Source organism: Lineus longissimus, chromosome 11 (assembly GCF_910592395.1).
Source record: "Lineus longissimus chromosome 11, tnLinLong1.2, whole genome shotgun sequence".
NCBI classification, from domain to species: domain Eukaryota; kingdom Metazoa; phylum Nemertea; class Pilidiophora; order Heteronemertea; family Lineidae; genus Lineus; species Lineus longissimus.
In genome coordinates this window covers 701107-727436 of record NC_088318.1, presented here as the reverse complement: position 1 = coordinate 727436, position 26330 = coordinate 701107, and the positions used below count along the sequence as shown (strand labels likewise).

General features: G+C 39.5%; 1 protein-coding gene across 2 annotated transcripts; it reads left to right on the top strand.

The window, feature by feature from the left end:
* The first annotated feature begins 1913 nt into the window (after nt 1–1913).
* On the top strand, nt 1914–25592 carry LOC135495668 (transcriptional regulator ERG homolog). Of its 2 annotated transcripts, XM_064784505.1 has the most exons (5): nt 1914–2133; nt 3471–3524; nt 15391–15465; nt 19762–19785; nt 23459–25592. In XM_064784505.1, exons 1-5 carry the CDS (start codon nt 2061–2063, stop codon nt 23986–23988), a joined length of 756 nt encoding a protein of 251 aa, XP_064640575.1. In that variant the 5' UTR covers nt 1914–2060; the 3' UTR covers nt 23989–25592. The 2 variants fall into 2 exon arrangements, with proteins under 2 accessions (XP_064640575.1, XP_064640576.1); XM_064784506.1 differs by lacking the exon at nt 19762–19785.
* The last annotated feature ends 738 nt before the right edge of the window (nt 25593–26330 follow it).

Sequence of the window (26330 nt, the reverse complement as noted above, 5' to 3'; positions counted from 1 at the left end):
ATTGTGTGCACGTGCGCCACGCGTTATCCACCTCGCGCAAAGCCATTGAGCCACGCGAGACACTGTAAAACTGACCGTATGCAATCATTACATAATGTTTAATACTTAAACATGCGCCATTCCGTCAAGAGGATTGGGTCCGTGGGATCAGGTAAAGCAAATATTGGGGAAAAAATCACGGTGATGAATATTTTGGCGGTTTTGTGGAAAGTTTGCTTTACAGAGTACTCGAGTTGGGGACATCTCAACACAAGTACGCATGCTCAATTAACAATTTATCCACGTGATTGTTTTCGTAAATAGTTTTGTAACCGTTTAGTGTTCGGTGATCCTGTAGTCCATATCACGACCGGGTTCGTATGGGAAAATGTTCCAAACTGATTGCGCATTCATCAGGAGTGGGGATTGAAGTCTCTAGAAGTGGATTTGGGCTACCCCCATCCGATCCCGACCCAAAGCGCAGCGCGCTTGCGCGAGGAAGCCCTTCTAGAATATTACCTGCGTCCTCGAAGGACTGTTGTGCCGAGCTCAAGCAGCAATATTATACATATTTAAAAATGCTAGATTGCTTTGTATACAATCGGATTTAAAGACAAGTATGTTAGTCTTCACGGTTATCTAAAGTGGATGAGGATAATGGGGACACTTCACAAACATTTCAACTGGTATGTGGCTCACTATCATCAGAGGTGGATACATCACATTGCGATAATTTATACATCTGATTTTCCCAGAGTCTGACTTGGGTCATTTTGTGAGAAATCATTTAAAATTCAGTTTGTAAATACTGAGGTGAATGGAGTATTGTTAACTTTACAATAGTGCGGGAGGGTAAACAATGCGAACTCTTTGTGGTCTAGGTTGGAGTCTGATAAAAAATGAGTAAGAGTGAGCCGTTAAAGTAAACAGATCAATTCAAAACAATACAATAAGGGCGTAAACAACAGATAAACTAGTTTTAATCTCAATTGTTTCAGATTATCGGGGATCAATAATATGAAGGCTAATGAGGTGCCGCGTCTGATGCATCTAGTCAATGAACATTTAGAATCGAGTAAATTGACACTGCTGGAGAAAGAAGTATACTGGAACCCTCTTAGAAATAAGGTTTTTGATCTTCTTAGTAGCATTTGAAGGATTTTCGGCCAACTAAATGCACAGTGCACAAAGTAGAGGTTTTTCGGTAAAACTGAAAATCTCCTGAAGATGATTTTAGAGAACTTGAAAAAAAGCTGAAAAACTTCCATTTGGTGCCTTTGTTGACCGAAAAACCTTATAACTTTTTCAGAACCTAAAAAGTGGGGTTTTAGTCAAAGGGTGAGCGTTGGCCATTTATAACGTCATATGCGCAGCACTATGTCATTTGGGTACTAGGCTTTTGATAAGCTTCATAAAATCACAATAGGATTATTACAACATATCACCCCCTATTCATTAATGGAAAATAAAACAACCTATCGCGTTGAATTAACCAGCTAATTATTCCAATCCTTTTTGTCGAAATCTGTAACAGCGAAGCTTTCACAACCAAGCCCACACCCTCTCCCAATATTCCCGCGAAATTAGCTGTAACTCGCTTTCACACGCTCGAGTTGGTCGCATCATTTTCATTTCAATTGTAACAATATTGTCACTTATGGCTAAAGTGGCTTATCTACCGATAAGACTAAACTGCTACTGACCCCAGCGCGAGCGCGTTCTAATGTCCCGATGTAAACAATGGACACGTGCTCGCAACTTGGTTAATTTCTACTGACGGCGGCCATGACGGGACAATAGCGTGCGTCAGCCAATCACCACACGCGGTATTCAAAGCGTGTCTGTGATTGGGTGTGGCTGAATCAGAGTTGTGACAGCTAAATTTGGTATAAATGTAATGAGAAGTGGATGACGGTACAGTATATCCTGAAGCTTTGAGATCTAGACGGAACTCTGGAAGGAACTCGGCAACATATCAACATCCTGAGATTCGGAACCCGACATTACAAATAACAAGATCCGAGTTCGATTTCCCGTTTTAAGATTGGTCACAGGAAAGGCGTGAGAAGTGTTGGACAATTATGCAAAGCATAAAACAACAGGACTATTACAGGGCCTGCACCTTTAGTGGCATACCAAGCATGATGTTTACAGGTTGGTAATATTTGTTTCTAATATTTCATTTTTCTGTCAAAGGTTTCACATCTCAGTCTTTGTTAGTGTTGGCAACATTTGCTAATGTTGTCATTCAGATGTGTAATCTATTTCAAAGTATTGATGAGCTTAAGTACAAAATGAGGCATTGATGAGAGGCAATACAGATAACCTCGTCCAAGGATGTTTGGATATTTTGTTTTTTATGTTTTTAAGATAATTTCTAGACAATTTAGCCGATCTTAAATTTTTCCACTTAGTTGAACTTTCGCTTGCGTTTTTCTCTAACACCGACTGAGCAACTGAACACAGGTTGTTTCTGCTGTCTCCAATCAAAATGACAATTGAAAACCTGTATTTCATAATGTCCACTGTATCATTCCTGTCTCTTGGAAAGTCACTTGCGATATGCCCTATTCATCATTCTCATGTCATAACTTTTCTAAGCTGTGGGGCACCAAATATTATTCAGAAACCATCAGATACTATGCAATATATTTTCATATAAATATGGCATATCCCTTCGACTGCTCTTCCCACCACCCTTGTACATGTCCTGTCACAATGTGTACTTTTCGCCACTGAACATCGAACCATATGGTCCAAGTCCTCCAATCTGCCAATAAACCGTGATTTTCAAACAAGCTAATTCAATGCTAAACCTGTGTTGTCACTGAACTCATTAGTGTCACGCTAATTAGTAAGCTATTTATCATTGAAGTGTGGATAAAGATGTTTAATATAGTTAAAATGTTTGAACCATTAATCTCAATTAAATCTACCGATATTCAAAGTGTTTTATTGAACTGTGCATTGGACCTGGATCCATGTATGGTTGTACTACGTTTATCAAGAGAATGGAAGCACTGCTGAGTTGACATCCATAGACTGTAATAATCAACATCTGTTTTTGAAATGCAGACACGATAGGCCTATATCTTTCTGATACACCCAATTAAACAGAATGCTTCGATTGTTGACTAGTAGGCCAAAATCACAGCGAAACATTTTGTTAGTCGCAGTCCTCAGGCAAAGAAATCAGTTCGTATTTACTTTGATATTTACTGGCAGCTTATTTCGGGATTTTTTCCATCATTCAAAATATTTTTTATCTGAAGTTTACCACAGACACCTGTGCATACTGCTCACAATTGCTTTATCTAAATCAATTGATATAGGCCTAGTCATTTCTTCAACTGACAGAAAGTGATGCCCTTCACTAACACATGACGAACATCCCCTGTCAATTTTGACAACCTTTCCGCCAAATTAATTTCAAATTTCCTAAAAAAAATCATAGGTTCTGAATCTTAGTGTCATATCCTCAATTATTTCAGATCCGACATATGGAAAGACAGCATGGACACCGCAGACTAGTCCACAGGGTCAAGGTAAGAACGCTTTAATTCAATTTTACAAAAACAATTTTTTGCCAAAAGCATTGATGTGCGATTTCCCTAAACAAGGAAAAGAAATGCTATGCAAATACATTCTTTAAATTTGGTTGATTTGTACGCATTCCTGTTGCTAGAAATCCTGTTTTATTGAAGCGAGCCGTCAACTACTGAGAAAGGTCCCACTTCTGAGTTGGTTCCGTGCGTCCAAACGGACTGCCGGTCTAGTTCAAGTCAAAAGCAACACATTAAAATGAAGATATAAAGTGACCATATGAGTTCTTGACGTCAACAAAGCCAGTGACTTATGTTCTCAGAGAATATATCAGTGGTGTAAAGGAGAACAGATATCAAGGATAGTTAGCATACGAACAATATACGGATTTCATACCTGAACGTGGCCATTTCTATACCTTGCATACAATCACTCCTCATTATTCCACCAATATCGAAAATTGTCTGTTAAACAGCCGTTTACAAACAACGCTTAATAAAAGGGCGTGGGAATTAACAAAAATACTTTTTCCGTGTGTTTTATTGGCACGGACCATTGTCATGCGTTTTGGGCTATTTGTCATCTTCCGAAGCGTGTGCTGGGCACGCGTCGGGCAATGATAATGATGGGAGAACCTCGACACGAGTCGGAAAATTGTCCTCATTGTAGCCTGATACCCTCGGGACAATTCGAACCAACTTACCGTGACTAAACTGTCGCATCACAATGCGCGGAGGTTGCGTTGGGTGAATTTGTGTAAAATGTTATGTGCAAATTGTCGCATCGCTTCTTGATGTGTCGGTGTTCGCAGTCTATGTAACTCTGCAAATGAAAGATTTTTTGGAGAATTTTCGAATTTTCGTTGCTGGGTCGTAAAAAACCAATAAAATACTGATTACAACTACCCCGCCCCAAAAGAATATTTTTTTCCCTTTCTTCGATTTCACAAGAACTAAACAATGCACTGGAAATGAATGTTCTTGCTGATGATCGCAAATATTGATAATATAAAATAAAATAAAATATAAAATGATAATATAAAAACATTGATGGTAAATTCATTAAACTTATCTTAGTTTATCCCAATGAAACCCTGATGTACTACCTCATCTGATGAACCATGCGAGTTCTAGTTCAAGCCGCATTGACACTAATATTGTCATATTATGTTGTCGTCGAGTATGTTTGTGCGATGAATGAATTATGAAGCACTTTATTCACTGCTTCCAGTCAATGATCGTGTGTGAAACTATTCATGGTTTCAGTTGATTTTACGTCAATACGATAATAGATTATGACACTTGTACGGTTTCGGGCAGGAGAAATACAGACCTAATATGTAGACTTTTGGTGAATTCACTTGTAGTATTTTCAATGTTTTGAGAGGATATTTCATAAAACTATACATCTATTTTGTGAAAAATGTTTCCATCTATCCGAAAACCTTAGCAGGCCTACAATGATGCTTCATGTCATATCCGAAATTGTCCCTTTTTAAAAATCTGTCCGAATTGTGTCTGCATCGAACTGCATGTAACATAATCCTCAGGTCACTCGAAAACACCTACTTGTGGTTGTTCAAATTTGAAGACTGCGCCGGCGATGCAGGATTACGGGCTTTTCCTTTGTCAATAAAACAAGCTGGCTTTTAAAAAGTTGCTGATCCAAGCAGGATAGTGGTGAATTGCAATTTTCCAAAATGTTCGATCCATATCCGGGAATTTATTTTGCGTGGTCTACATCAACAATCTCACCATGACCGCGGCCCATACTGCAGCGATCAGTACACTCTCCACGTAATCCGCCAGTGACAGTTACGAATGTTCCGCCAAAGTGCAGTTCGACCTTTAAATTTAATTACCGCTCCATGCCATCACGTGACTCACTAATTGGCCTAATTGGTGCTGTTACATGAAAATCATCCAGCGATGATCGTTTCATTTCATATTATTGGCGATTATTATGCTCTTGTCTCAGCGGTAGCTTTGATGTAGGGCTTCGCTTGCAGCGTCTCTGAGACAATGGCTGAGTTTAAGTCATCGAAGTGGTTGACTTTTACCTCTTCAAGGGCGTAGTCAGCTGTGTATTGGAGGTAATAGGTATGGAGAAAAGAACATATAATTAATAGGGTGTTTTGGCTAAAGAGACATCTTGATGACATGAAGAAATCGACAAGAGGATCAGGTTGATAGTGAACGATATACTCCAGTATAGCTGATTGTAGTTAAAAACGTTGGATTTAGAAGTGTCCTTTTGGTAAAGACTTGAATCGTAAGTTAGGTTGTTACTGGTCTCTTGAAGTGAAAATCAAATTCTTCCTTACTCGATTAAAGTCTTAAAAAACACCAAGTTATGGGAAAGCAATGATCCCAATGAAAAAGTGACGTTACTTCATTTGGCCTAATGTGCACATCAGAGGTAACGTGAGTCCATAGGTTCAACACGATTGAAGGGGTTAGCAAACACGGCAAGCTATCTTAGGGAACCATTAAGAGATACGAGTCAGCATGGCTGTGATGTAAAGGAGGGTAGATTGAGTCATGCTTGACGGTAACTGCTTTTTAAGATGAGGATTATACCATAATTTGTATAATTCGTAAGCTTTTGAGTAGATTTCTGGTCACATTCTTACACGAATCTTCACGAGTATCCGAACCAAAATCTTACAAAATCTCAAACCAATTTCTTAAACTATCTTTTTCTCGACATAAACTCACAAGGGGGTAAAGTGGAATCTGAAAAACAAATCTCGTTAAGAGTCGTCGCAGTATCACCCCCCCCCCCCGGCCCCCCCCGGAAAAATAATATTTGTCAGCGATTCTATCTACCAATTCTTTAGAAACGTCCCATTTGATGTTTTTTTACACGTAAAGACATATTTTCAGAACCTGTGCCATCTCACAAAGTGAAAAAGGATTCACACCGAATACACAACAATCGTATTGGTGAGATGGTGACAACTCACGTGAATACGTTCGTGTACAATGCATCCAACATGTCGAATAATCAAATTAGTCTTTGAAAAAGAAATCGGACAGTGTGGCGATCTGAAGGCACGACTATTTAAACTGTTATACGATTATACCTATGGTTACTGTCATCATTTTAATCATAACTCGTAATCTCATGCATTGGCATGTCAACATACATGTCCTGATGCGTTAGTTAAAAAAGCAAGCGTCTAGACACAGACTACATCTATATGAAAAGGATACTTTTATTGGACATTTTCATGACAGCTCAATCGATTTCAATAAATCTGGACCATATTTACAGTTACTCGATACATTAGTAAAATAGTGTAACTGGTTTTATATCACGTCCAAATCAATATAGAATGACACTTAATAATAAAGTAGCACCCATCCCCTATCTATGCGTGGAGTAGCCTAATATATGGATTTAAATCATATTGGTCGAGCGTGACTGAAACAAAAAGAAACTACTTCATGAGGTTTTATTTATTTCATAACGAAACGGAAATTATTAAATCGTTTTCAATTTATAAACAAGACATTAGTATCGATCTGAACCTAACATTCGATCGGACCGTTTAATATTTAACGGACATGTCTCTATTTCATTTTACCTTCCGTTGCAATGAAATTTATTTCTTTTATTAATATTTTCTCTTCCCCTTCCGTGTAATAAACATGCACGATATTTGAGATGCTATTTATTCTGCAGGTTTTAGGGCCACAAACAAATTGCAAATACCACCATACGGAAGGGATTAGGCCTACGATGACAATCACAAAAGTGATCGAAAATAAAAAATATATTTGTGAATTCTTATTTACCTGAACTGAATAATCTTGAAACCATATCTTGAATAGGACAGGAAAAGAAGATTTCCTTCCGGCGATAAATCCCCAGACGGCGATGTATTCTAATTTTTAATCAATGACAAATTAGACATAGATTAACTTGCTTATTACAGATTCATTCTTATGCATCTGAACTCGTTTTACTAGATGTAGGGCCTGTTGAACCTGTCCTATCGTTCATGAAACCACCACAATGCCAGCGACACTCTCTCTCTTTAATGTGAAATTAATGAAGATTTTGTCCCAGTTTTTTCGACTATCATTCTTTATAATAACTTTCATTTCCTAGGACTTTAGGTCTAGGAAATGAAAAAAGTCGGGCATGCATTCTTCATCTTGGTTTTAACCCAGAGTACTTTTGTTTTCACAACACAGAAAACCCACACAATATTACTAAATTTGCTTCCCGATTTAGAGGATTAGATACAAAAATGGGCCGCAAACTCTCATCAAGAATTTATAAAACGGGATGGAGTAATGTAGATCTAAGGCTTTATGGCGGAACTCTCAACACAAATCATGGATATATTTCATTGTAACTATTTCCCGCCTCGTGGTCCAAGCAGACGATGTTTGTTTACATAACAATCCATCATTTCATGAAATATTATTAGCTTGGACTTGGACAGGTCTGTTTGTCTTTAATCTGACTATTAATACAAAGACACGGCCCAACAACGAGATTTAAACAGTAACCATATTAATTCATAAAGGCTTCGAATTTCAAATTTATATTAGATCTTATTTTCAATGTTTACATTTTAAACTGTTGTCTGTGTGCTGCGAGTTGCTGTAGAAACATGGCGAAATTCTAGATCCAATTTGATTATTTAAAAAGCTGTTTCAGAAAAAGCTTATTATTCGCGGTCACGGACAGCGTTGATGGTTAGTGATTTGTTGGACACGAACTGTCCGAAGGTGGCCACCAATACTGACCGCTCACTTTGGCCTGATTTTGTATTCTCATTCGGCCAAATTTTAGTTGTATATTTGCTGATATAGAAATGAACGAGAAATGTGTGGAATCACAGCCATGACAGTGTTTACGGCCACGAAGGCCTTGCTCTTTTGTGCCAAGAAACCTAAATTCTAATTCTCAACTCGCAGTACGTCTTTTTAAAAAGATGAAAAGAAAACAATTTGAGTCATCTCAAATACTTCAATATAATCTACGAATAAAATCAATACATATGTTGAGGTGATGTGATTTTGCAATTTACCGCTCGAACGGTCATCAAGTCACGATATCCAAGACCCCCTCTTCTGTCGCAACCTAAATCAATGTCAATTTGACATGGCAATACGGACCCCTGTAGCTCTGATTCAGGCTTTTGATGTCTTGCTATTCATTCCTGGATCCTGTCTCACGCCATTCAATGCTTTACTCTGGCGTGTCACAATGATGCACACCAGGTCCACCCGGTCCCCTCTCGTCCTATTGTCTCCTCTTACCAAAGACAGGCAAGATCACAGTAGATCTTCCGCGACTCACTGCCCATCCAAACATCGCGGACAACCATTGTTAGCACAACATATAACAACTACAATTACGGTAATCCAAATACGTTTGTCATTACCGGGAATCAGAGCAAAGCATCTTTTAATTCCATCTATCATGGGACGTGGTATCTCAATCAACACAATAAAGGGACGCTTACGTCTCAATAAAGACAATGAGCAAATCATACCTTTAATAGGTCGCAATCATGTCCGGAATCTCTGATTGTCGCCGCAATACGGAATACTTTGATTTCTCATATCCCGAAGTCTCTCGTGGGAAAACTCGGTGGATTTGATAGATATATGGATGTGCTTTATTAATTCAGCTCAGCCACGCGTATCCACAGCAAAACACGTGCAGAGCTTTAGCGCAGTTCCATGTTAAATGCATAACCTTTCTACATACTTTGCGTAGTTATCGAAGGTGCGAGAAGCTGGGATGGGCTTGCGACAATACGGTTGGTTAATTTGCGCCACGAGACCCGAGCAAGGTGCATAGGGTACTATCAGCGCACGGGGCGGATGGAGACCGGGACCATCAAGGACCGTGGGATGACAATTTGTGGAGGGGATGGTGGGAATTTAAACTCATCAAACAATATAAAAGTGACCCAGTCTCACCACATTGAGATATCACTATCATTTGAACAATTCATATCGTTTTCAACATTTGTAGAGAAGCATTGACCTCTTCATATGACAATTAAGTTGCGGTGGCGATGCTTCTTTTTTCGTTGGCTATGTTCTATGTTTGGAATTACTATTTTGTCTCAGTTATCCAACTGCATACGGTTAGTCTGAATGTCATCAATGGTCGTATTCACTTCCACTTTCATCTTTCTCAGTAAGCACAACTGCACTGAGACGACAAAAGGTTCATCCCAACCCAACCCACACCTCTACATTGAACTTGATGAATCAAGGCATGGCATAATTTCGTTAATTTGTCGCCTCCAAACAAGACAATTGAGTTCTAAATTGCCTCACCATTAGCCAGACGAACCTGACCAGAATGCCAATGCTATGATTCCTCACCATTAACGCTTAATACATGATGATTCAATTTATACGAAGATGTCATTAATTAGGCTGAATGGTATGGAATTCAAATTACAGTCGTCATAATTACAAGCTAGGGTTCTCTTTGAGGAAATCTTTGTCAAAATATTCAGATGAATTGAGTTGAGTTTAATGAATACACAGTTGAGTAGTTTAATAAGTTCTAATGAGACACTAGAGGAGTATAAAAGTAACTTTCTGTGATAATATTGTTTATTATTATATGCTGCAAGTGTCGATGATGACTGTAGAATAGTCCCCTCACTGGTCGTGAGTGGCAAAAACTCCGATAACAAATGGAGAAATGACTCAGAAAGAAAGTCTGAAGACTCGTCAACGGACAGTTCGCTTTACTTTTAACATTCGAAGAAATTCATCAACGATGTACTTCACAATAGTAAAAATATCAAAACGCAAGAATGCTTGAAACTTTACTCGAGAAGAGGAAAGAGAAATATTATTCGAAATATCATCATAGCCAAATAAAGCTCAATATTAGATTCTTATATCAGTCTTTGCTATGATGATATTATTGGATACACCGAGAACGTCTATTTCATTTAGTCAAGAGAATGTAATTGTAAACAACAGGCACAGAATGATTTCTACCCAGTTACCGGGCCTGTTAGAGTTAACAGAACAACCCCACCGGCCTGACATCCTCCAAGACAGCCATTTTCTTTTCCTTTGGTACCAATTTCCTCTAACATTTCCTCGCAGACAGACCATGTCTAAACCCAACAGGAGACATTTCCGCCATGTACAGCCAACCGTAGAGTACCCACGGCGATTCGTGACTGTAGATTACTCTAGTTCTCCTAAAAGTAATATACTGGAGGAGAGAATGTTCTCTTGTACTCTGGCAGTAATGTCAACAGTCATCCAGTACGCCCTACACGGCAGTGTGGGATATTCTATACTCTGTATCAGAAAATGTGATGTGGTGTAGTAAGCTGTCGTTACGTATTGTCGGCAATTTTCTTGATTTACACACTGAAATAAAAAGTTTTCTCTCAAAAAAGTACCGTAGTCTATCATCGCCAAGTAAACGTTACATCCTTTTAAAATTCTCGGCGACAACTTCTTGTGTATTCTTCTTACGAATTGCCATTCAGCCCTTTCCTCATTAAAAAAATGACAAAATAAAAAAGCCGCGTGATTGGCTAATTTCTAATGACTGCACCGGTGATGCAGACTTCAGCAATTCTGATTTGATAGTACGACTGACAGTTTTGCACAAGTCGGTTTTTGAAACTCAAGAATATACAGTGTGAATTCAGGCAAAGATGCACGTAAAGGGCTTTATGTAGAATGCACTGTGAACACTATCCCTCACTGTACTGTATACTATGCATGGACACCACTCCGTTTCATTAGGTTTCCGTCCCGGCCTCTGCATCAATCAAAGCCGGGGAAATGGTCGGCGACTGTGATTGAAAATCATTGTAATACTCAATCAATACGGTGAATACCGGAGTAAATGGCGAGGCTGAGTTAGCAATGGGATAAATCAGTGGTTGTACCAGCACCAAGTGCTAATGTACACCAAATGCAGCTAACACATTATTCACATAGGTCACGTAGTTGAGAGTATAATTCGATTCACAGTGTACGGTACTAGGACATGGGCATTGACACTTTTTTGAAGAAAAAAAGCACCCTCTCCATCGAAACCTGCCACACGCTAGTCTTTCCTTTTGCCTTGAAATATCAAAGAATCTTTCATCAACATCGCAACCCTGAACTCTGCAAAACTCTGTACTTGAGACTTCAATCAACCATTTGCATCAAGAAGCTTTATAAAGTCAAGAACTCCTCGTGCTGCATGAAGACCATGTAGAGGCTTTTCAAGGGACGACTTTGGCGTCGGATTTATGTGAGATTTTAAGATCGGTGCCTCTGTAATTATCAATGTCTCATGTCTGCCCAACTTTCACAACTATAGATTTTCGTCATTGCGCCTGTCCAAACAAACACGGAGGCAGCAAAAAGTAAAAATAATCTCATGTTCCATCAATAGGCTGAAATCTCGGTGTCTGCCACCATTAAAACATCACCTCTCATCCCCTTGTGCTCCTCCAATACAGCATACACTTCTTGTGATATTCATATCTTCTTATGAAAGTCATTTTGAGATAATGTAGTGTGTACTTGTGTCTTCCTCAATCACAGGATATCCTAAAGGAAGTATTGTCTCGACCTTTCCAAGTCGCGCTTTGATGTCGCTCGCACAAGGTTCGACAAACGATAGCTATAATCAATTGCTAGGACATTAAAGCACTCCTACTGTGATTCCGGCTCTACTCGTAAATCCTTGTTAAAGGCGGCTTGAAATTTGTTGGAAAGAAACAATCGACTGCGCAGAATCCGCCGCCGATTCGATTTTTTCTAACCTCGTGCTGAAGTGCTTCAAGGTAGACGTTGATTTGGTTCATGAGATTCGCTTTTAACCATTCTGAAGGAGATGTTTTTGTTATTCAATGTTGAAATACAGGTTGGCAATGTTAGTGACGAAAATAGCTTTATGATGAATAAGTCGACCACTGCTAATCAAAGGGAAAACGAGGATCCAAAATGGAACTGACACAAGGTGACCTTGATAGATCTTTAACTGGTCGAGTCGGCCTTATAATCCCCCATATCAATGTTATCCAACTATATGACAGTAAAAAAACTAATCTGAAAAAAACACAGGTTCCCATCACAAAGCGGTCAAAGCAAGATCAAAGCTTCAAAGCTGGACAAAGACCATTCTGGACAGCTTCGTTTTTGCTGAAGCTTATTCGTCACCATCAACAGGTCTTAGGCTTAGCCCTAACTGGACGGAAGTGGTCTCAACAGGTCATTTCCGTCGCCACATAAGACTAACTAAGATCTACTTGCGATAGTTTCAAACAGGATCGGGATAAGCTTGCAACTGCTTAGCTTATTGCTGTGGTAAGCTTGAGATAAGGCCAAAGGAAGATTGTGATTTTGTTCCTCGTTCTCCTTAGCCAATAATTCAGCCCCCGCTACTTCTCAAAATGAATCATTATATAGACTCGTTTGTCCATTTTGCTCGCCAGTCCAGATGATTTGATATGAATGTGAAACAACAGAATAGAAACGAGTCTGATCAGGTCTGATGACGTCATAATCTATCAGCACTTCTGTGCCTGGAGCCAGCATCGAAGATTATCCAAGTTGCAGTTGTGACGATTAGTTTTTATCGGAGATATTGTCTTAAAGGCATCAGTCTAATGGATTAGATTATTGATAGCTAGAGGTACCTGTGACATTCATCAGATTCACCTCTGTAATAGAAAATTTTCGATGCAAAGTGTCCATTGTATCGTAGTACTGAAACATTAGCTCAACCACGTCTTTTCCCGTTCTCTCACGATATCACGAGACTTGTATGCAACTTGACTTTATCCAAGGTACCGTTGAGCAAAGAATAAAGAAATAAAATAAAACAAAAGATAGCCTTAAAGTATGAGAGGATTTACCTATTGGATTTAGCCACCAGTATACTTAGGTCATAGATCTTCAGACATTGAATACTTTTGAACGATATATTTATAAAGTTAAACTTGCCCTCCAGACTAAACAGAATCGATATAAGAAGGTGATTCATCATTGTCTTAGAGAATAAAACGGGAACAACTAAGTTGATTGCGATGAAGAGAACCTTTAACTTATTCAAAGTTACCAGACAGGTAGATCAGGGTTAGGTGCTGATTTAGTTCATCTTGACACTGCGACGCTCGGTTAGAAAACTTCAATAAAAGGGCATCGTACTTGACTGTAGGTAAAGTCCACAAAGAATTAGAAATGTCCTTCAAATATTCTGACTTAAAGTTGAATGACACTTTCCTATGACCTTCAGAACCAATTCAACAGCTTCAAGCCAGGGATACCAGAAGTGTTGACTTCAATCTAAGTTCAATTCTGATGGCTATTTACTCGGAATCTCTGTCTAAACCTTTCAAATGGCGTATTAAAGCCGATCCAGAATAAAATGACCACTTAAGGGGTCAGAAAAGGGTCTAAACCTTCTTAAACGAGAGTAGAAAAGGAACTAAAGCTACCAATATATAGGCTGTAAAGCTGTAATCCCCTCCGTTATGACTATCACCAGCCTTAAATGGCCGATCGTGATAGCGACGGACCTTAACTCTCCACGGGATTGAAATTGAATTCAAATCCCCGCGGATGAGAAAGTTGTGAAAAGTATTGTTCTCGTGATAAGTGATTGCATTAGTGCATTAAGCATCCTTTTAAAGCTGTGATTGTCTATCAAATGGTTTATTGCCTCGTTCCAGTGCGTAATGAAGCGCGTATTCCGACCATAGGCGACGGAGTCACGGGACACAGACAGAACCAAATAGCACTTGGTGTCTTCATTTCGGTTTTAAACATCTCCAGGGCTACTTGAGGCTGATGCAGTTGTAACCATTGTTATGAGTGTCTCTACACAATGGATGACTTTGATTCTTATGAGATTTCTCCCATTGAATGGCGCAGTGTCGGCAATGAAAAGGAGGAAGGCATTCTCAAAATGTTACATGCATTGTTCGGGGAGGTTAGGTTTAATACAACAAACACTCCAGCACGTGTTAGCAGCCACCTTGGCGGCGGATGTCCATGTAGACCCCGCGTCGTGAATTCAATCTGTGCCAAAATCCCGTCTAGTTTTATCACCCGTCTCGGTGACTTAAGTGACCATCAAAGTCACCTCAATAAAATGCAAAATTGGTAAATAACTCAGGCGTGGTATTTGATGGGAGCACAATGAAGACGATGCCTTCGCATTGTTTAAAGACGGGGTTATGAATTTATGCTGTTTGTTTTAACGTGGTTGGGCTGACCTGGAGCACGGATCAGTGAGCCTAATAAAGTTAGCCACGTGCTCATGTGGACACCGGTGACTCAGTTGTCAAGGAAGATTCTAGAGGGTTGCAAAATGACACCCAATTGAAAATACTTAGGGCGTTGTAACAAACTATATAAGGGCTTTTGAAATCAAATCAACCCTTTTTTTCTTTCTAAAGTAGTGAATTTGATTAGCTTTTTGATCTCATGGCGGCTACTTTTTCTTGACATGTCAGTCAGTTTAGGATTTTCACAACCAGCCTGAAGCTCTTGTGATTCTGTTGGGGTCCCTACTGGCCACTCTCCAGCCATCAGACAGTTGGTAAGATTAAATATAAAGCTTTATGAAATGTTGACGAGATGAAATGTTGAGTAGGGGATTGAGTGTTTGTAAGATGTGGCCAGTCGTTTACAAAACTTGCCGAACTGTGGATTATAATTTTCATACTTATTTCGGACTTCACTATTCATTATTTAGTAGTTGATATCATCGAATCATGAAAAGTGTACTCTAAAAGGTTTCGGTGTAGTAGAAATGCAAGTATATTCGGTAAATAAGAAGATTGTCCTGATGACATTGTAGCATATTTTTGAAATTTAATTTGTTTTTTATTGTCTTTCATTACAGGTTATGGTCCAAACAGTATATCGGCAATGACCAAGCCGGTCATGGAACCTCCACATACGCCATGGAGACCTCAAGGTAAGCATTGATATCTAGTTCAATCAAATGATCGTCAAAACAAAGAACTCTACTTGACATGCTGGAGTCGATGAAACGTTTCTTCAAATAACGGCTTTGAATTAGCATTGATAATACGAATCTGAATTCAAAAATCTTGAATTTTGAGATAATTGCAATTTTGTCAAGTCTGGTATTATTGGTTTTAAGGCCATGTTTCCATGTATGTGTCTTTGAAAAAGACTTGCTACACAGCATTCGCAGGGGCATAACGTATTATTTTCTCTGAAGATCTGGCAAGAGTCGACTCAGCGCAGACCTCACCTTCCTCTTAAGTTAATTAGATAGAAATCAGAGAGGCAATCACCATCAATTGATGCTTCCTCTCCGGGTGACAGGAGTGAATACATAGCAGTAAGGTTTCCCTCTCCAGCAGCCCTATCAGTGCGCAGTTAACTCTCCCTGTAGACGTACGCTAAGATACCGTCGACCAATATGAACAGTCGAAAGCATGATGAACTTGATCGTTTCAAGTTGATGCTTCGTTGCATCTGTGTTAAAGGCCTTCCTCTTATGACACTACCAACCAAATATTCCACGGTTGCCTTTCTGCGTGTCCATGAAGCTGTTGGTAATTTCACTACTGCCCTCGTCCTTTAGACTAAATATTCTCTATTGCTTCCTCATTTCGCCTGCTTACGTATCTGTAGACATATGCATAGCTTGGCTAATGCGTCATTCCCAGCCGCGCGACCTGCCCGAATCCCCCATACAGCATCCATTCACCCACTAATAGAGTTTTTATCAGGAATAATCGCAAGATCACTACCTCTTATTCAGCGTCTATCGCGACATCATGGCTTTTCACGGCGACAATTGAATCTTTGGGTGATTAAAGCCAAGGGATAGAAGGACACTGCTATCGGAAATAGAAAAAGGAAATGCGGCGCTAGTTTTGGATGGAAAGATCTTGTTTTTCCGTAACTTATTTCCTAGACACAAGCCAATTTCTCGATCCGTGTAGTCGTTTTTAAAAGGCCAGTGTCGTGGTGCGCTGTATCTATAATAGATCTGAGTATTGAATGGTCTATTCCGGTTTTCCCAATCACGAATCACCCCGGTTGTATTCGGATCTGGTATTTCCGTTATTCAATTCCATAAACGATGGAGAGAGGATATTTTTCTTTCTCCAGATGTAGCGAAACATCATGTACATTTATTTGGCTGATAAGATTCGTAATGTTTTTGAACAGAACCAAAATGTCCTGATTTGATTGGTCAATTTATCAATACGTGACCACTTCTGATTTCGAAGAGAATGTTTCCTACCTTTGACAACCATGTATCAGCTGCTCACACTGAGCGACATACATAAACAAATCAAACAACTGTCTTCGTACCACTTTTGAATGCTGTTTTGCAATGTTATTCGAACAAGACATCAAAAAACTTCGTCCGAGTCTTCTAACCAGCTACAAATCAAAACACAACAACTTCAGTCATCATACCCTGCTTTCCGCTACCAATATCCTCGACATCCCAATTGTTTCCACGTTTTTATGCCATTTTGCTTTCATGACATAAGTTTTTCGTGTTCGGAAATCGATAGGAAATATGAAGTGGAAATCTTCCTTTCCGATCCTGATTTCCTTCTTCCTTATACAATATTTTACGATATTTTGTTATTGACAGTGCAACACGAAGTATTGCCGTTACCGCTGAGCCGGATTCGCACTATTCATTCCAGTTTTTCTAATAACCCGATCTAATGTGAGGTCATTGGTTAGGTTGAAATGGAAATAGAGTGAGATCATCACGTGATGAAGTTGGCGTTATGGCGGGTTGAATGGAGGAAATATTCACAGGCTAAATTGACTTCCTGCTTTATGGAGACCCTTTTAGTGAGCACCTCGGCTCCTAGCAACCTAATGGATTTTGAGTGTACATAAACAAAGGGCGAACGCCGAGTCATACCTGACTGTATGCTTAGTCAGTGCTGACACTTCATGCATGCTAGAACACCGATGATCTAAAACAATGCCATGACCAGAACGAGAATTTTAGAAAAACAATATCGCTGAAAAATGGCTGCTACCCTGTGTGATTTACTGGGCATATCCGGTTCACGCAACACTACCCCGATGTTTGATGGGCCTATTGTTTCGACGATACATTGTCGTTTCCAAACCACGAGATCACGAACGCGATTTCAAATAAATTACTAACAAAACAAAGTTATTGTTTAAACAATTCATCATTGCCTACTGAAAGCGAGCAAAGATCAACCATTGTTAATATTAGTCTCCGCGCCAGGACCGGTGACGTCTAATTTAAATAATATCCACGTGGAAACGAGGCTTTGTTTGCATCGTTCATTTTGTCTTCTGTTCAAACTAATTTAATGTTCACCATTGATGCCCAACCAAATTAGCTACACAATAATATATCGACAGGGACTTTCAACACAAGGATGGAAAACATCTTACTGTTGATCTTGACCCGAGCTTCAAAAGCTGTGTTTCTTTTTTATCTATACTTTTATTTTTCTCAATTTAAGATTGAAAACTGAACTCCATACGGCTGCGCGATAATAGCTCCGCAGAAAACAATATCGCAGCAAAGAAAACAATGCTTAATGATTAGCTGATGACACGTGCAGGAAACTTCAATAATCAGATACAATACCAATTACGGCTTTGTGCCGACCTCTCATATTTGCTGGGACCCCGTTGTGAGCAACAATAATGATTTTATATGAAATGTTTATGGTGACAATTTGACATGCCTTCCTGAAAGACACGCACTGCACTGGACGCGGGGTAATTTAACGGCCAAAAACAAGGGACGGAGCATGAATAAAGGTTTGGATAAAGAACAATAGGAATGATGATTTGCGGAACATGTCTTGTTGCTTCTTTGCCACAGTTGGTGTTTGAAAATTAAACACGGAAGAGCTTTATCAAGATAGTTTGGGGTTAATTAGCCGTGGCATGATTAGACACAATCAAGTTTTCAGCAATTAAACGCTCCAGTCGCACTACAATAAAGCTCAAGGCCGACTGTATCCAGACCCTTCAAATATCAGGACGTCCAATAATCAAAGGTTGGTGAAGTTTTGTCGGCCCGTTTTAGAACTGGGACCAGAAACCCACGATAAGAAATGCAACTTTTCATTTCGAGTCTTGATAGCAACTCTTTTTTGTATGAAGCACGCAAACATCACGTAGAGATCGCCCTTGTCAAAACTACCAATTCTTAAGTAGCTGGAAGCAATTTGGCAGTTAAGAGTTTGAAGAACTGCTTGCCAGAAGGCAGTTGGACGGGGAAGCTTTCCCTGGTGTAGTCACAGGGACGATTACATCTAGTAAAAGGAAATCCCGAATTTGATATTGACAAACAACAGAATGATCTCTTTTACAGACATTCTATTTCTTGGGCACTCTCCTTGCCTATTCTACTTCCACAGATAAGCACACTTTGGCCCCACGACATCAACTATTTTTTTCCAATTACAAATGCACCGACACTTTCTCTATAACAAACTCCCAATCCTGGCCAACAATGGGAGCAACAGACTCTAATACACGGGCGTAGTCCTCTATTTTGATTATAAGAAGGCACACGTGTTATTGAGGAGGCAATCATGTTGTTCTATGGACCGCCATTATGTCAGAATCATCATTTCAATTATCTAACTCTCCCTTTTATGCGAGACGGCAATCATAGCCGAGATGATATTCCATCATTTAGCCTACAAGACGTATCTTTACACTCGGCTACATCTCTATCAATCACGGTATCTTTAACGTTTATTTCACTTGAGTAAGTCCCTCCCCAACCTGCAAGACGTCCTCTTACCCCGAGGACAAACACAAATTAATCCCATTTCAGCGTTCAGAAGACATCTTTGGACGCAGCAGTAGGCCATCTCTGCTGTTAAGTGAGACATTAACTATTCCATTTAGAGAGATGGTTTGGTCTAACGAGGGATAGTGGTGGTTGGGGTAGTCAGGTCGTTGGAGACGGGTTGTCTCATCGGCCGAGAAGGTCAAAGCGAAAGTGAACTGGATTATCTTTCTGAATTTGAATCAAAAGGATATGAATTTATTCAAATCTTCAGCTTGAACTCGCGTTATCTTCATGAAATTGACTGAATAATCATCTATTGTAACACGAGTTGACTGTCTAGGATACAAAGTAAAACTGATGGTGATCCAAGGAAATGGAGAGTTTAGTCATCTTCTCATTAGCCGCCCACCCACAACAAAACGACGATAACATGTATAATATTTTTGGTTTTATTTACTGTCATTACAGTTGAACATTTTCTCTACAGAAAAGGTAGGGAACAATAAACTATTATTTCTGGCTTTTTGGGACAAATTTTGCATTGGCAAAGAGAGGTGTGGCTGAAATTCATGATTCAGCTACCTCACAAGAAGGGCAAATGGCACAACCATACCTCGCGTTCCCCTGGCATGGCCTACTTGTCAAATGACTGTTTTGTCCACCTTATGATTATCGTTCCGTGAGTTCCATTTGCCCAGTGCGATTAGCTTTCATAACCTTGAAGAACTTGAGATTCTTACAACTAAAAAGGATCCCTTATAGTAATTGATGCAATGATATTCTCAGTATCCTTTGCGTATTGACGACAACGACAAGCATTTTAGAGACATTTTCACAACCTTCCCTTGTCTTTAAACCACCTAATCTTTCACCAGAGACAAAAGACTATAAAGACATTGACTTGACTACAATCATTTGAATCTCCCTTAAAGGAATATACTAGGATAGAAGCCCAATGCACCCCTTGCGTTTCTATCTCGTCATCATCACCACACTCTCACACAATCAACCACCAGATCTAATTTGCTAAATTTTGTGTGCACGTCTCCCTTGGCAACAATAAAGTTTGATTCGATTATTAAGCTATTTGCTGCAGATTAATCTACTTTCCATGATTTTTGGTGTTTAGTGTCTGTGTCGTAGGTGCTGATGGTTGGCAAAAGAGCGGGTTAATGGTATATTCTCGTTTTTTGTCTGTATTTGGGGGATATTTTATCCTCGATTCGTATCAATCAGATGGTCGTCATTTACATGTACAGTAGTTAGTAGCGTAAGCTGTTATCCACAACTTCAATCATAAGTATATTCGCATGTCTTGATCAATATAATCTCAAATCAAAGCTACAGGTAATACAAACAACAACAGGTAACAAGTTTATAGGAGGATGCAAAAAAAGAATTTACAAAAAATACGTTGTTACTCCATGACGCGGCGTGAATGCTTCATGCAAACGACTTGGCAGCCATAAACAATGGCCCATAGAGAAACGCTCGCAACAGCACTTGTTTGCCTTACGGTCAACCTCCCAGCAATATGAGGAAATAAATTAGCCATTCCTCATGATAACAAAGGGCGGTAATAAGCTATTGCTCACAAGGACGTTTGGATTTCAATTCCACACTCTCGCCTCCTCTCATTGCGGCCGAGTAGCACGGAGTAGGACCAATTCCTCGATCCGGCAACTCTTATTTACGCAGACTGTGATTTGATGTGGATGTTAGTCATGAAATTAGCTTAACCGGTTGTGAAGGGCTGAGATCACGGATTGATTGAAGCAGACGATAGATTGTGTCAACAGTGTCAGCCATTTTGACAGACGTCGCAAAATCACATCCATTCTCACTCTCGCGTGAAATTGCGTTCGTGATCTCGTTATTTCGAGAATTAAATAGCATTCACATTTTTTTTAAACACATAAGGCGAAACGTTTATTTCTTATAAGGAATATGTCCCTGAAGATGAGAATCATAGATTAAAAATCATATTACAAGTCGAATTTAAATACCACAATTCTAAAACGGTCGGTTTGAATTTAATCCCCGCATTACAGAGTCTTTTAACTTCTTAAATCGCCTTTTAGTTGTGACAATGACGATTATAAGCCGACTCTTGATTCGTTTTATCACTTCATCGATATCCTTCTGATATCCTTGTGGCGGTTAGCACTTCAGCGGTGATTGGTGCCTGTTGCTGTTGCTTGTTACTTCTTGTTCGTACCGTGATTTCTCTTTAAATGACTTCATACATGGAAAATGTATTTATCATAGAGATTTCCTTGCACAATAAATTCGACCACTGATCTGTGGCCATCTTCAGTTCCTGTAGATCTCCACATTTCGTCACAAGGCTGCAAAGCCGAGACGTGTGGGGAGCAGTAGCCCTCATGTATCTCCGCTAAATACGCACCTGGTTTTTAGAATCACAGAACCAACAATATTGATATCTATAGCTGCACCTCGTACTACCAGAACGATTCCATTGCGCCGCTGCTCACTGCTCATTTCATTTCATCTAAAGCGGTGCATTAGCCAGTTCCACAGTGCTAATTCAACTACCTGACGGAAACCATACGTTATGATGTCCATCACAAACAATTAGCGCAGACATGATACCGTAGATTCAATTTTACATCTGATGATGCCTTAGAGAAAGCTGTTCTGGATGTGATGCCCTATAACTGCTGCGACAAAGGAAGAGGCAGCATTTTGAAGTGTTTGACACGGCGAAGGGCCAGGGCGGTAGTTGGGATTATGATATTTCCTCTCAAAAACAACACAGGGACATTTTATACTCTGCACTGTAGCGGTGGTTGATATTGTCGTGATATTTCACAAACAAGCCCGAGACACTACCATATTGTAGCAATGCCATATAAATGTATAACGAATTGCATTACAGAAGCATCTGCAGGTTACCAGGTCCAGGAGGCTGTGCTACACTGCATTTTTCTTGCCTAAGAATGTTTGAAGATGTTGGGAACAGCTTAGATTCAACATAATTACCAATCCATATTCTCAAGCTTACTTGATTGTTATCCTTACATGGCCAGCTTGCAACTCACTCAGCGCCATCACATTCAAATAATGCACGACAAGGCACGTGTAATTAATGTATTTCCTCCTCTAGTCTGCTTAGGCTAAACCTTATTTTGCATTCGTCTCATTGCTTACTGACTCCACTGGATTCCCAATGGATAACACTCAGAGCAGCCATCGGGGAGAATCAGCTAAGGAGATATTAGCAAACTTGGGTTTTAATTTATTACAGATGAGATGTTGGCTACATTTTACCAGCGCTTGGTATTGGAGGGTAGAGCAGTGATTAACAATTTGATCAGTTACGAAGACAGGTTGTATTAATGAAGATAACGAGTACTTTTCTTGACAACAGAAATATAGCTTGAGAAGAGACCTCCATCAGTCTATGATCGCTTGGTCTCTCGTCCTGTGGATTCAAATTACATGTGCATACCATCAACATCAATAATCAAGGGTGGAGCATCAATCTCTGTATCTTGAGATTTTCCCTATTACTTCCGCCTCCCGCTGTGCTCATTGGCCAATGTTCATTGTTCTCGTGGTAATTGAATCTCACGTTGCTGGAGCAATGGCGCCCTGCGATGGATACAGTACAGTGTGGGATTAATTAGCGATTTCACTTGTCACTTTCGATTTCTCTTGTCAACAACGGGTGTTCTGTATTTATCTAATTAGCAATATTGCAGGGATGCAACGTCACTGATCGATCTACTTTGATGCGATATGTGGCATTGTGAAACACTTAAATGATATTAAAAAACACAGCAAGGCTTGAGATTATGGTTGCAATCAATCTCACCAAGGACATTACATATCATTGATAAGTTTTATTTCCTGGCATATTTTACAACTCAATTGACTAGGAGGGTAGATAAAACGCTGGTGGATCAAAGCAAGGAGTTTGGAATCATTTTGGGCTACTATCCGTAGAATTTGACAGTCTGCTTTCGGACCAAAACTCGAGTCAATCGCGGGAATGCTTTTTCATTGCTGTTCTTGTTTGCAGAGTTTGCTCGTAGAGATAGTATGCGTTGCAGCCGCAGCTGAACAACGACCCAAGTTGTGTCTTGATCAATTAGTGACATGTGCATCATTTTTTCATAGTTTCTCTGCTTTATCGTTTCAGGCAGTGGTCAAATCCAGCTATGGCAGTTCCTCCTCGAGTTACTCAGCGACAGTTCAAACTCGGCCTACATCACGTGGGAGGGGACAAACGGGGAATTCAAGCTTTCAGATCCGGATGAGGTGGCGCGGAGGTGGGGCGAAAGGAAATCGAAACCAAACATGAACTACGACAAACTAAGCCGTGCATTACGTTATTATTACGATAAGAACATTATGACTAAAGTCCATGGAAAAAGATACGCCTATAAATTTGACTTTGCTGGACTAGCACAGGCGATGCAGCCAACGACTACAGATCCAACTGCCTACAAATACCAACAGGACTTATTCATGTCCAGCTATCATCACAATTCCAAATTAAATTTCATGAACGCGCATGCGCCAATTCCGTCAACAACATCCGGGTTCTTTGCCTCTCCGTCTAGCTATTGGTCCTCCGCTAGTGCGAATATGTATCCGAGTTTAGCTAATCACGCAATGACGCATCATTCGGGACATATGGCGTCACATATTGGATCCTACTACGCATAGACTTTACCATGAACTATATTCAGGACTTTTCAAAGCCGTCTTTTGTATTTAAGTTGTACATACGTGTAAAAAGGATATAACTTATTGTGGATTCAAATATTTCATCTTTGGAGATTTACGGCGGAGAAGTTCACATGAAATGGCTGACCAATACGAATTTGATCTGATTAAGCAGTAGACAACTAACTTCAGAAATCTGGAAAAAAATATATGGGGAAATCAAATTTGGGGTAAAAAGTTTCCACAAATTTGTTAGATTTGAAATGAGAACATCACTTGTGACCGCTTTCTCAAAATGCTTAGCAGAAACGATCAGCTTATTTCGTCTTGATATCTGTCGAGTAGAAAGCAAACCTGATAGATGTTGCTGCGTTAATTTCTTATTGGTCACTGTTCACGTGTTTCAATCTCGTTATGTACTGACCAATCACATGTCGTGCATGTGGTAACGTCGTCGAATCGTGTCATGATGTGTATAAAAAACTGTTTACAAAACTATGACTGGGGCCACCTTGTGTGTCTTGGACTGTCTTGATGAGTGAATCTAGTCAAATATTGTGCAATAGAATTTATTATTTATCGCATAGATTTTATAATTTTACCAGGATAGCTATCTTTTATATTTATTTCGTTTTATTTCGAGGCTGTCGAATGCTTTTCGACCGTCTTAAGCCTTAAATGCATTTAATTTCATTTCACATAGCATTTTTGCTTCTTGAACTAGTCTAGCTCCCGGTAGAAAGTGGTATCTGTTTATGTTTTTTATTGTGACCCACACACATTTGAAAGGAGATGAATTAGATAAATCGATACCTTTGTCTACCGTGTTCTGCTTTTAACAACCAAAATGATACGTTTACAAATTCAGAAAGAACGGAAAGGGGGCGATTCTTCTTGTAATGAATCAAGGAATTTGTTAAAAGTGCAAAGATTTGAATTCGGCCCGTTTTTAAAGACAAATAGTTGTTTTGAATATTCCACGCTCAGCTCCTGCCTGCTTACCGAGATGGAGTTCACTGCAGTTGGGGCTAATTGTAAATGGATCGTCTTGTAGTGTGCCGAATACTTAGGTGTAAAAACGATTCAGTTTTCTCACTCCTGTGAAATGTACTTAATTGATGACACAGTGTGTTGTATAGAAAATACGGATAGTGGCCATGGTTCCAAGGGCTCTTTGAAAGGGAAAGTCCATATTCATGTACACGTGTACGTTGGATAATTCTGAGCATGTGCATTATCGTGGAAATTCAATTTTTTTGAGGTCACATGGTTTTCCGGGGTCTGATTATGCTAATTTTGATGATGAATTTTTTGGGGACAATATGTACGAATTTAAACTTTCAAATAGCAAAGAGATTACTTACAAATTAGTGTTTGTCATTTTACGTTACACGTTCTCTCACCTTGTACATTTCTGTATAGAATTAAGATTGCAACTTATTGAGGAAGACTATGATAACATTGTTTATGTTCTGGAAGTTTCTGGCCACGTATATTGTATTCAAATGAGTATATTTTTCACAAAAGCGGTGCTTCGAACTAACAGTAGTATGAACGACTGTTGATATTGAAAATAAAAGATATTTGAAATCTTTAAAGATGAATTACTGCGTTATGTTAGTCATTATGCTATTATTTCAGTAGCACAGTGTTCTCTTGATCACTGTCAATATCACCAAGGTTTCCAACCAATCATGTTACGCCAATGTCTCGTACTACTACTCCAGTCCCACTGTAACAAATGGTAAATGTGCTGTATCACAGGAAGGATGAATCTATTGACTGAGCATTTTGCTACGTAAGCATAGCTCATTAGTAGGATCATATCACAGAATAACCCCAAAAAAATTGCAAGAAAACGTTTTATGGTGTTATTCTCTAGATATTGGTCCAGAGAACAACATATCAAAAGTTGGCAGCAATTGGGCCTCCGCAAAGGGTCTAAATATGACGTCAAACAAAATGGCCGCCATTTGACCAAAATTCCCTATATTTCATATATCGTTTGACATAAACAGTAGTGAACCACTTCAAACGTGCAACATACCGTAGAAAATATTGTCTTAGAAGTCATGAAATTGATATGTGGATCCTGGAGTTATGTGATGACGTCACGACGTCATCAATGACGTCATGATTGGAAATTTGCAATCTGATGGTAAATTCAAATTTGTTAAACTTCAATTCGCATGAAACAGTCAATAATCAGTCCTCATTTTCATCTAAAAAAGGTGCATGGTTCATATTTTCACAGTTCCCATCCTGACAAGGCCCACAAGCCCCTGTGCAGTCAAGTCCATACTTCTTGCAGCTACATCTAAGTGTGTTGCATCCAGCCGAAC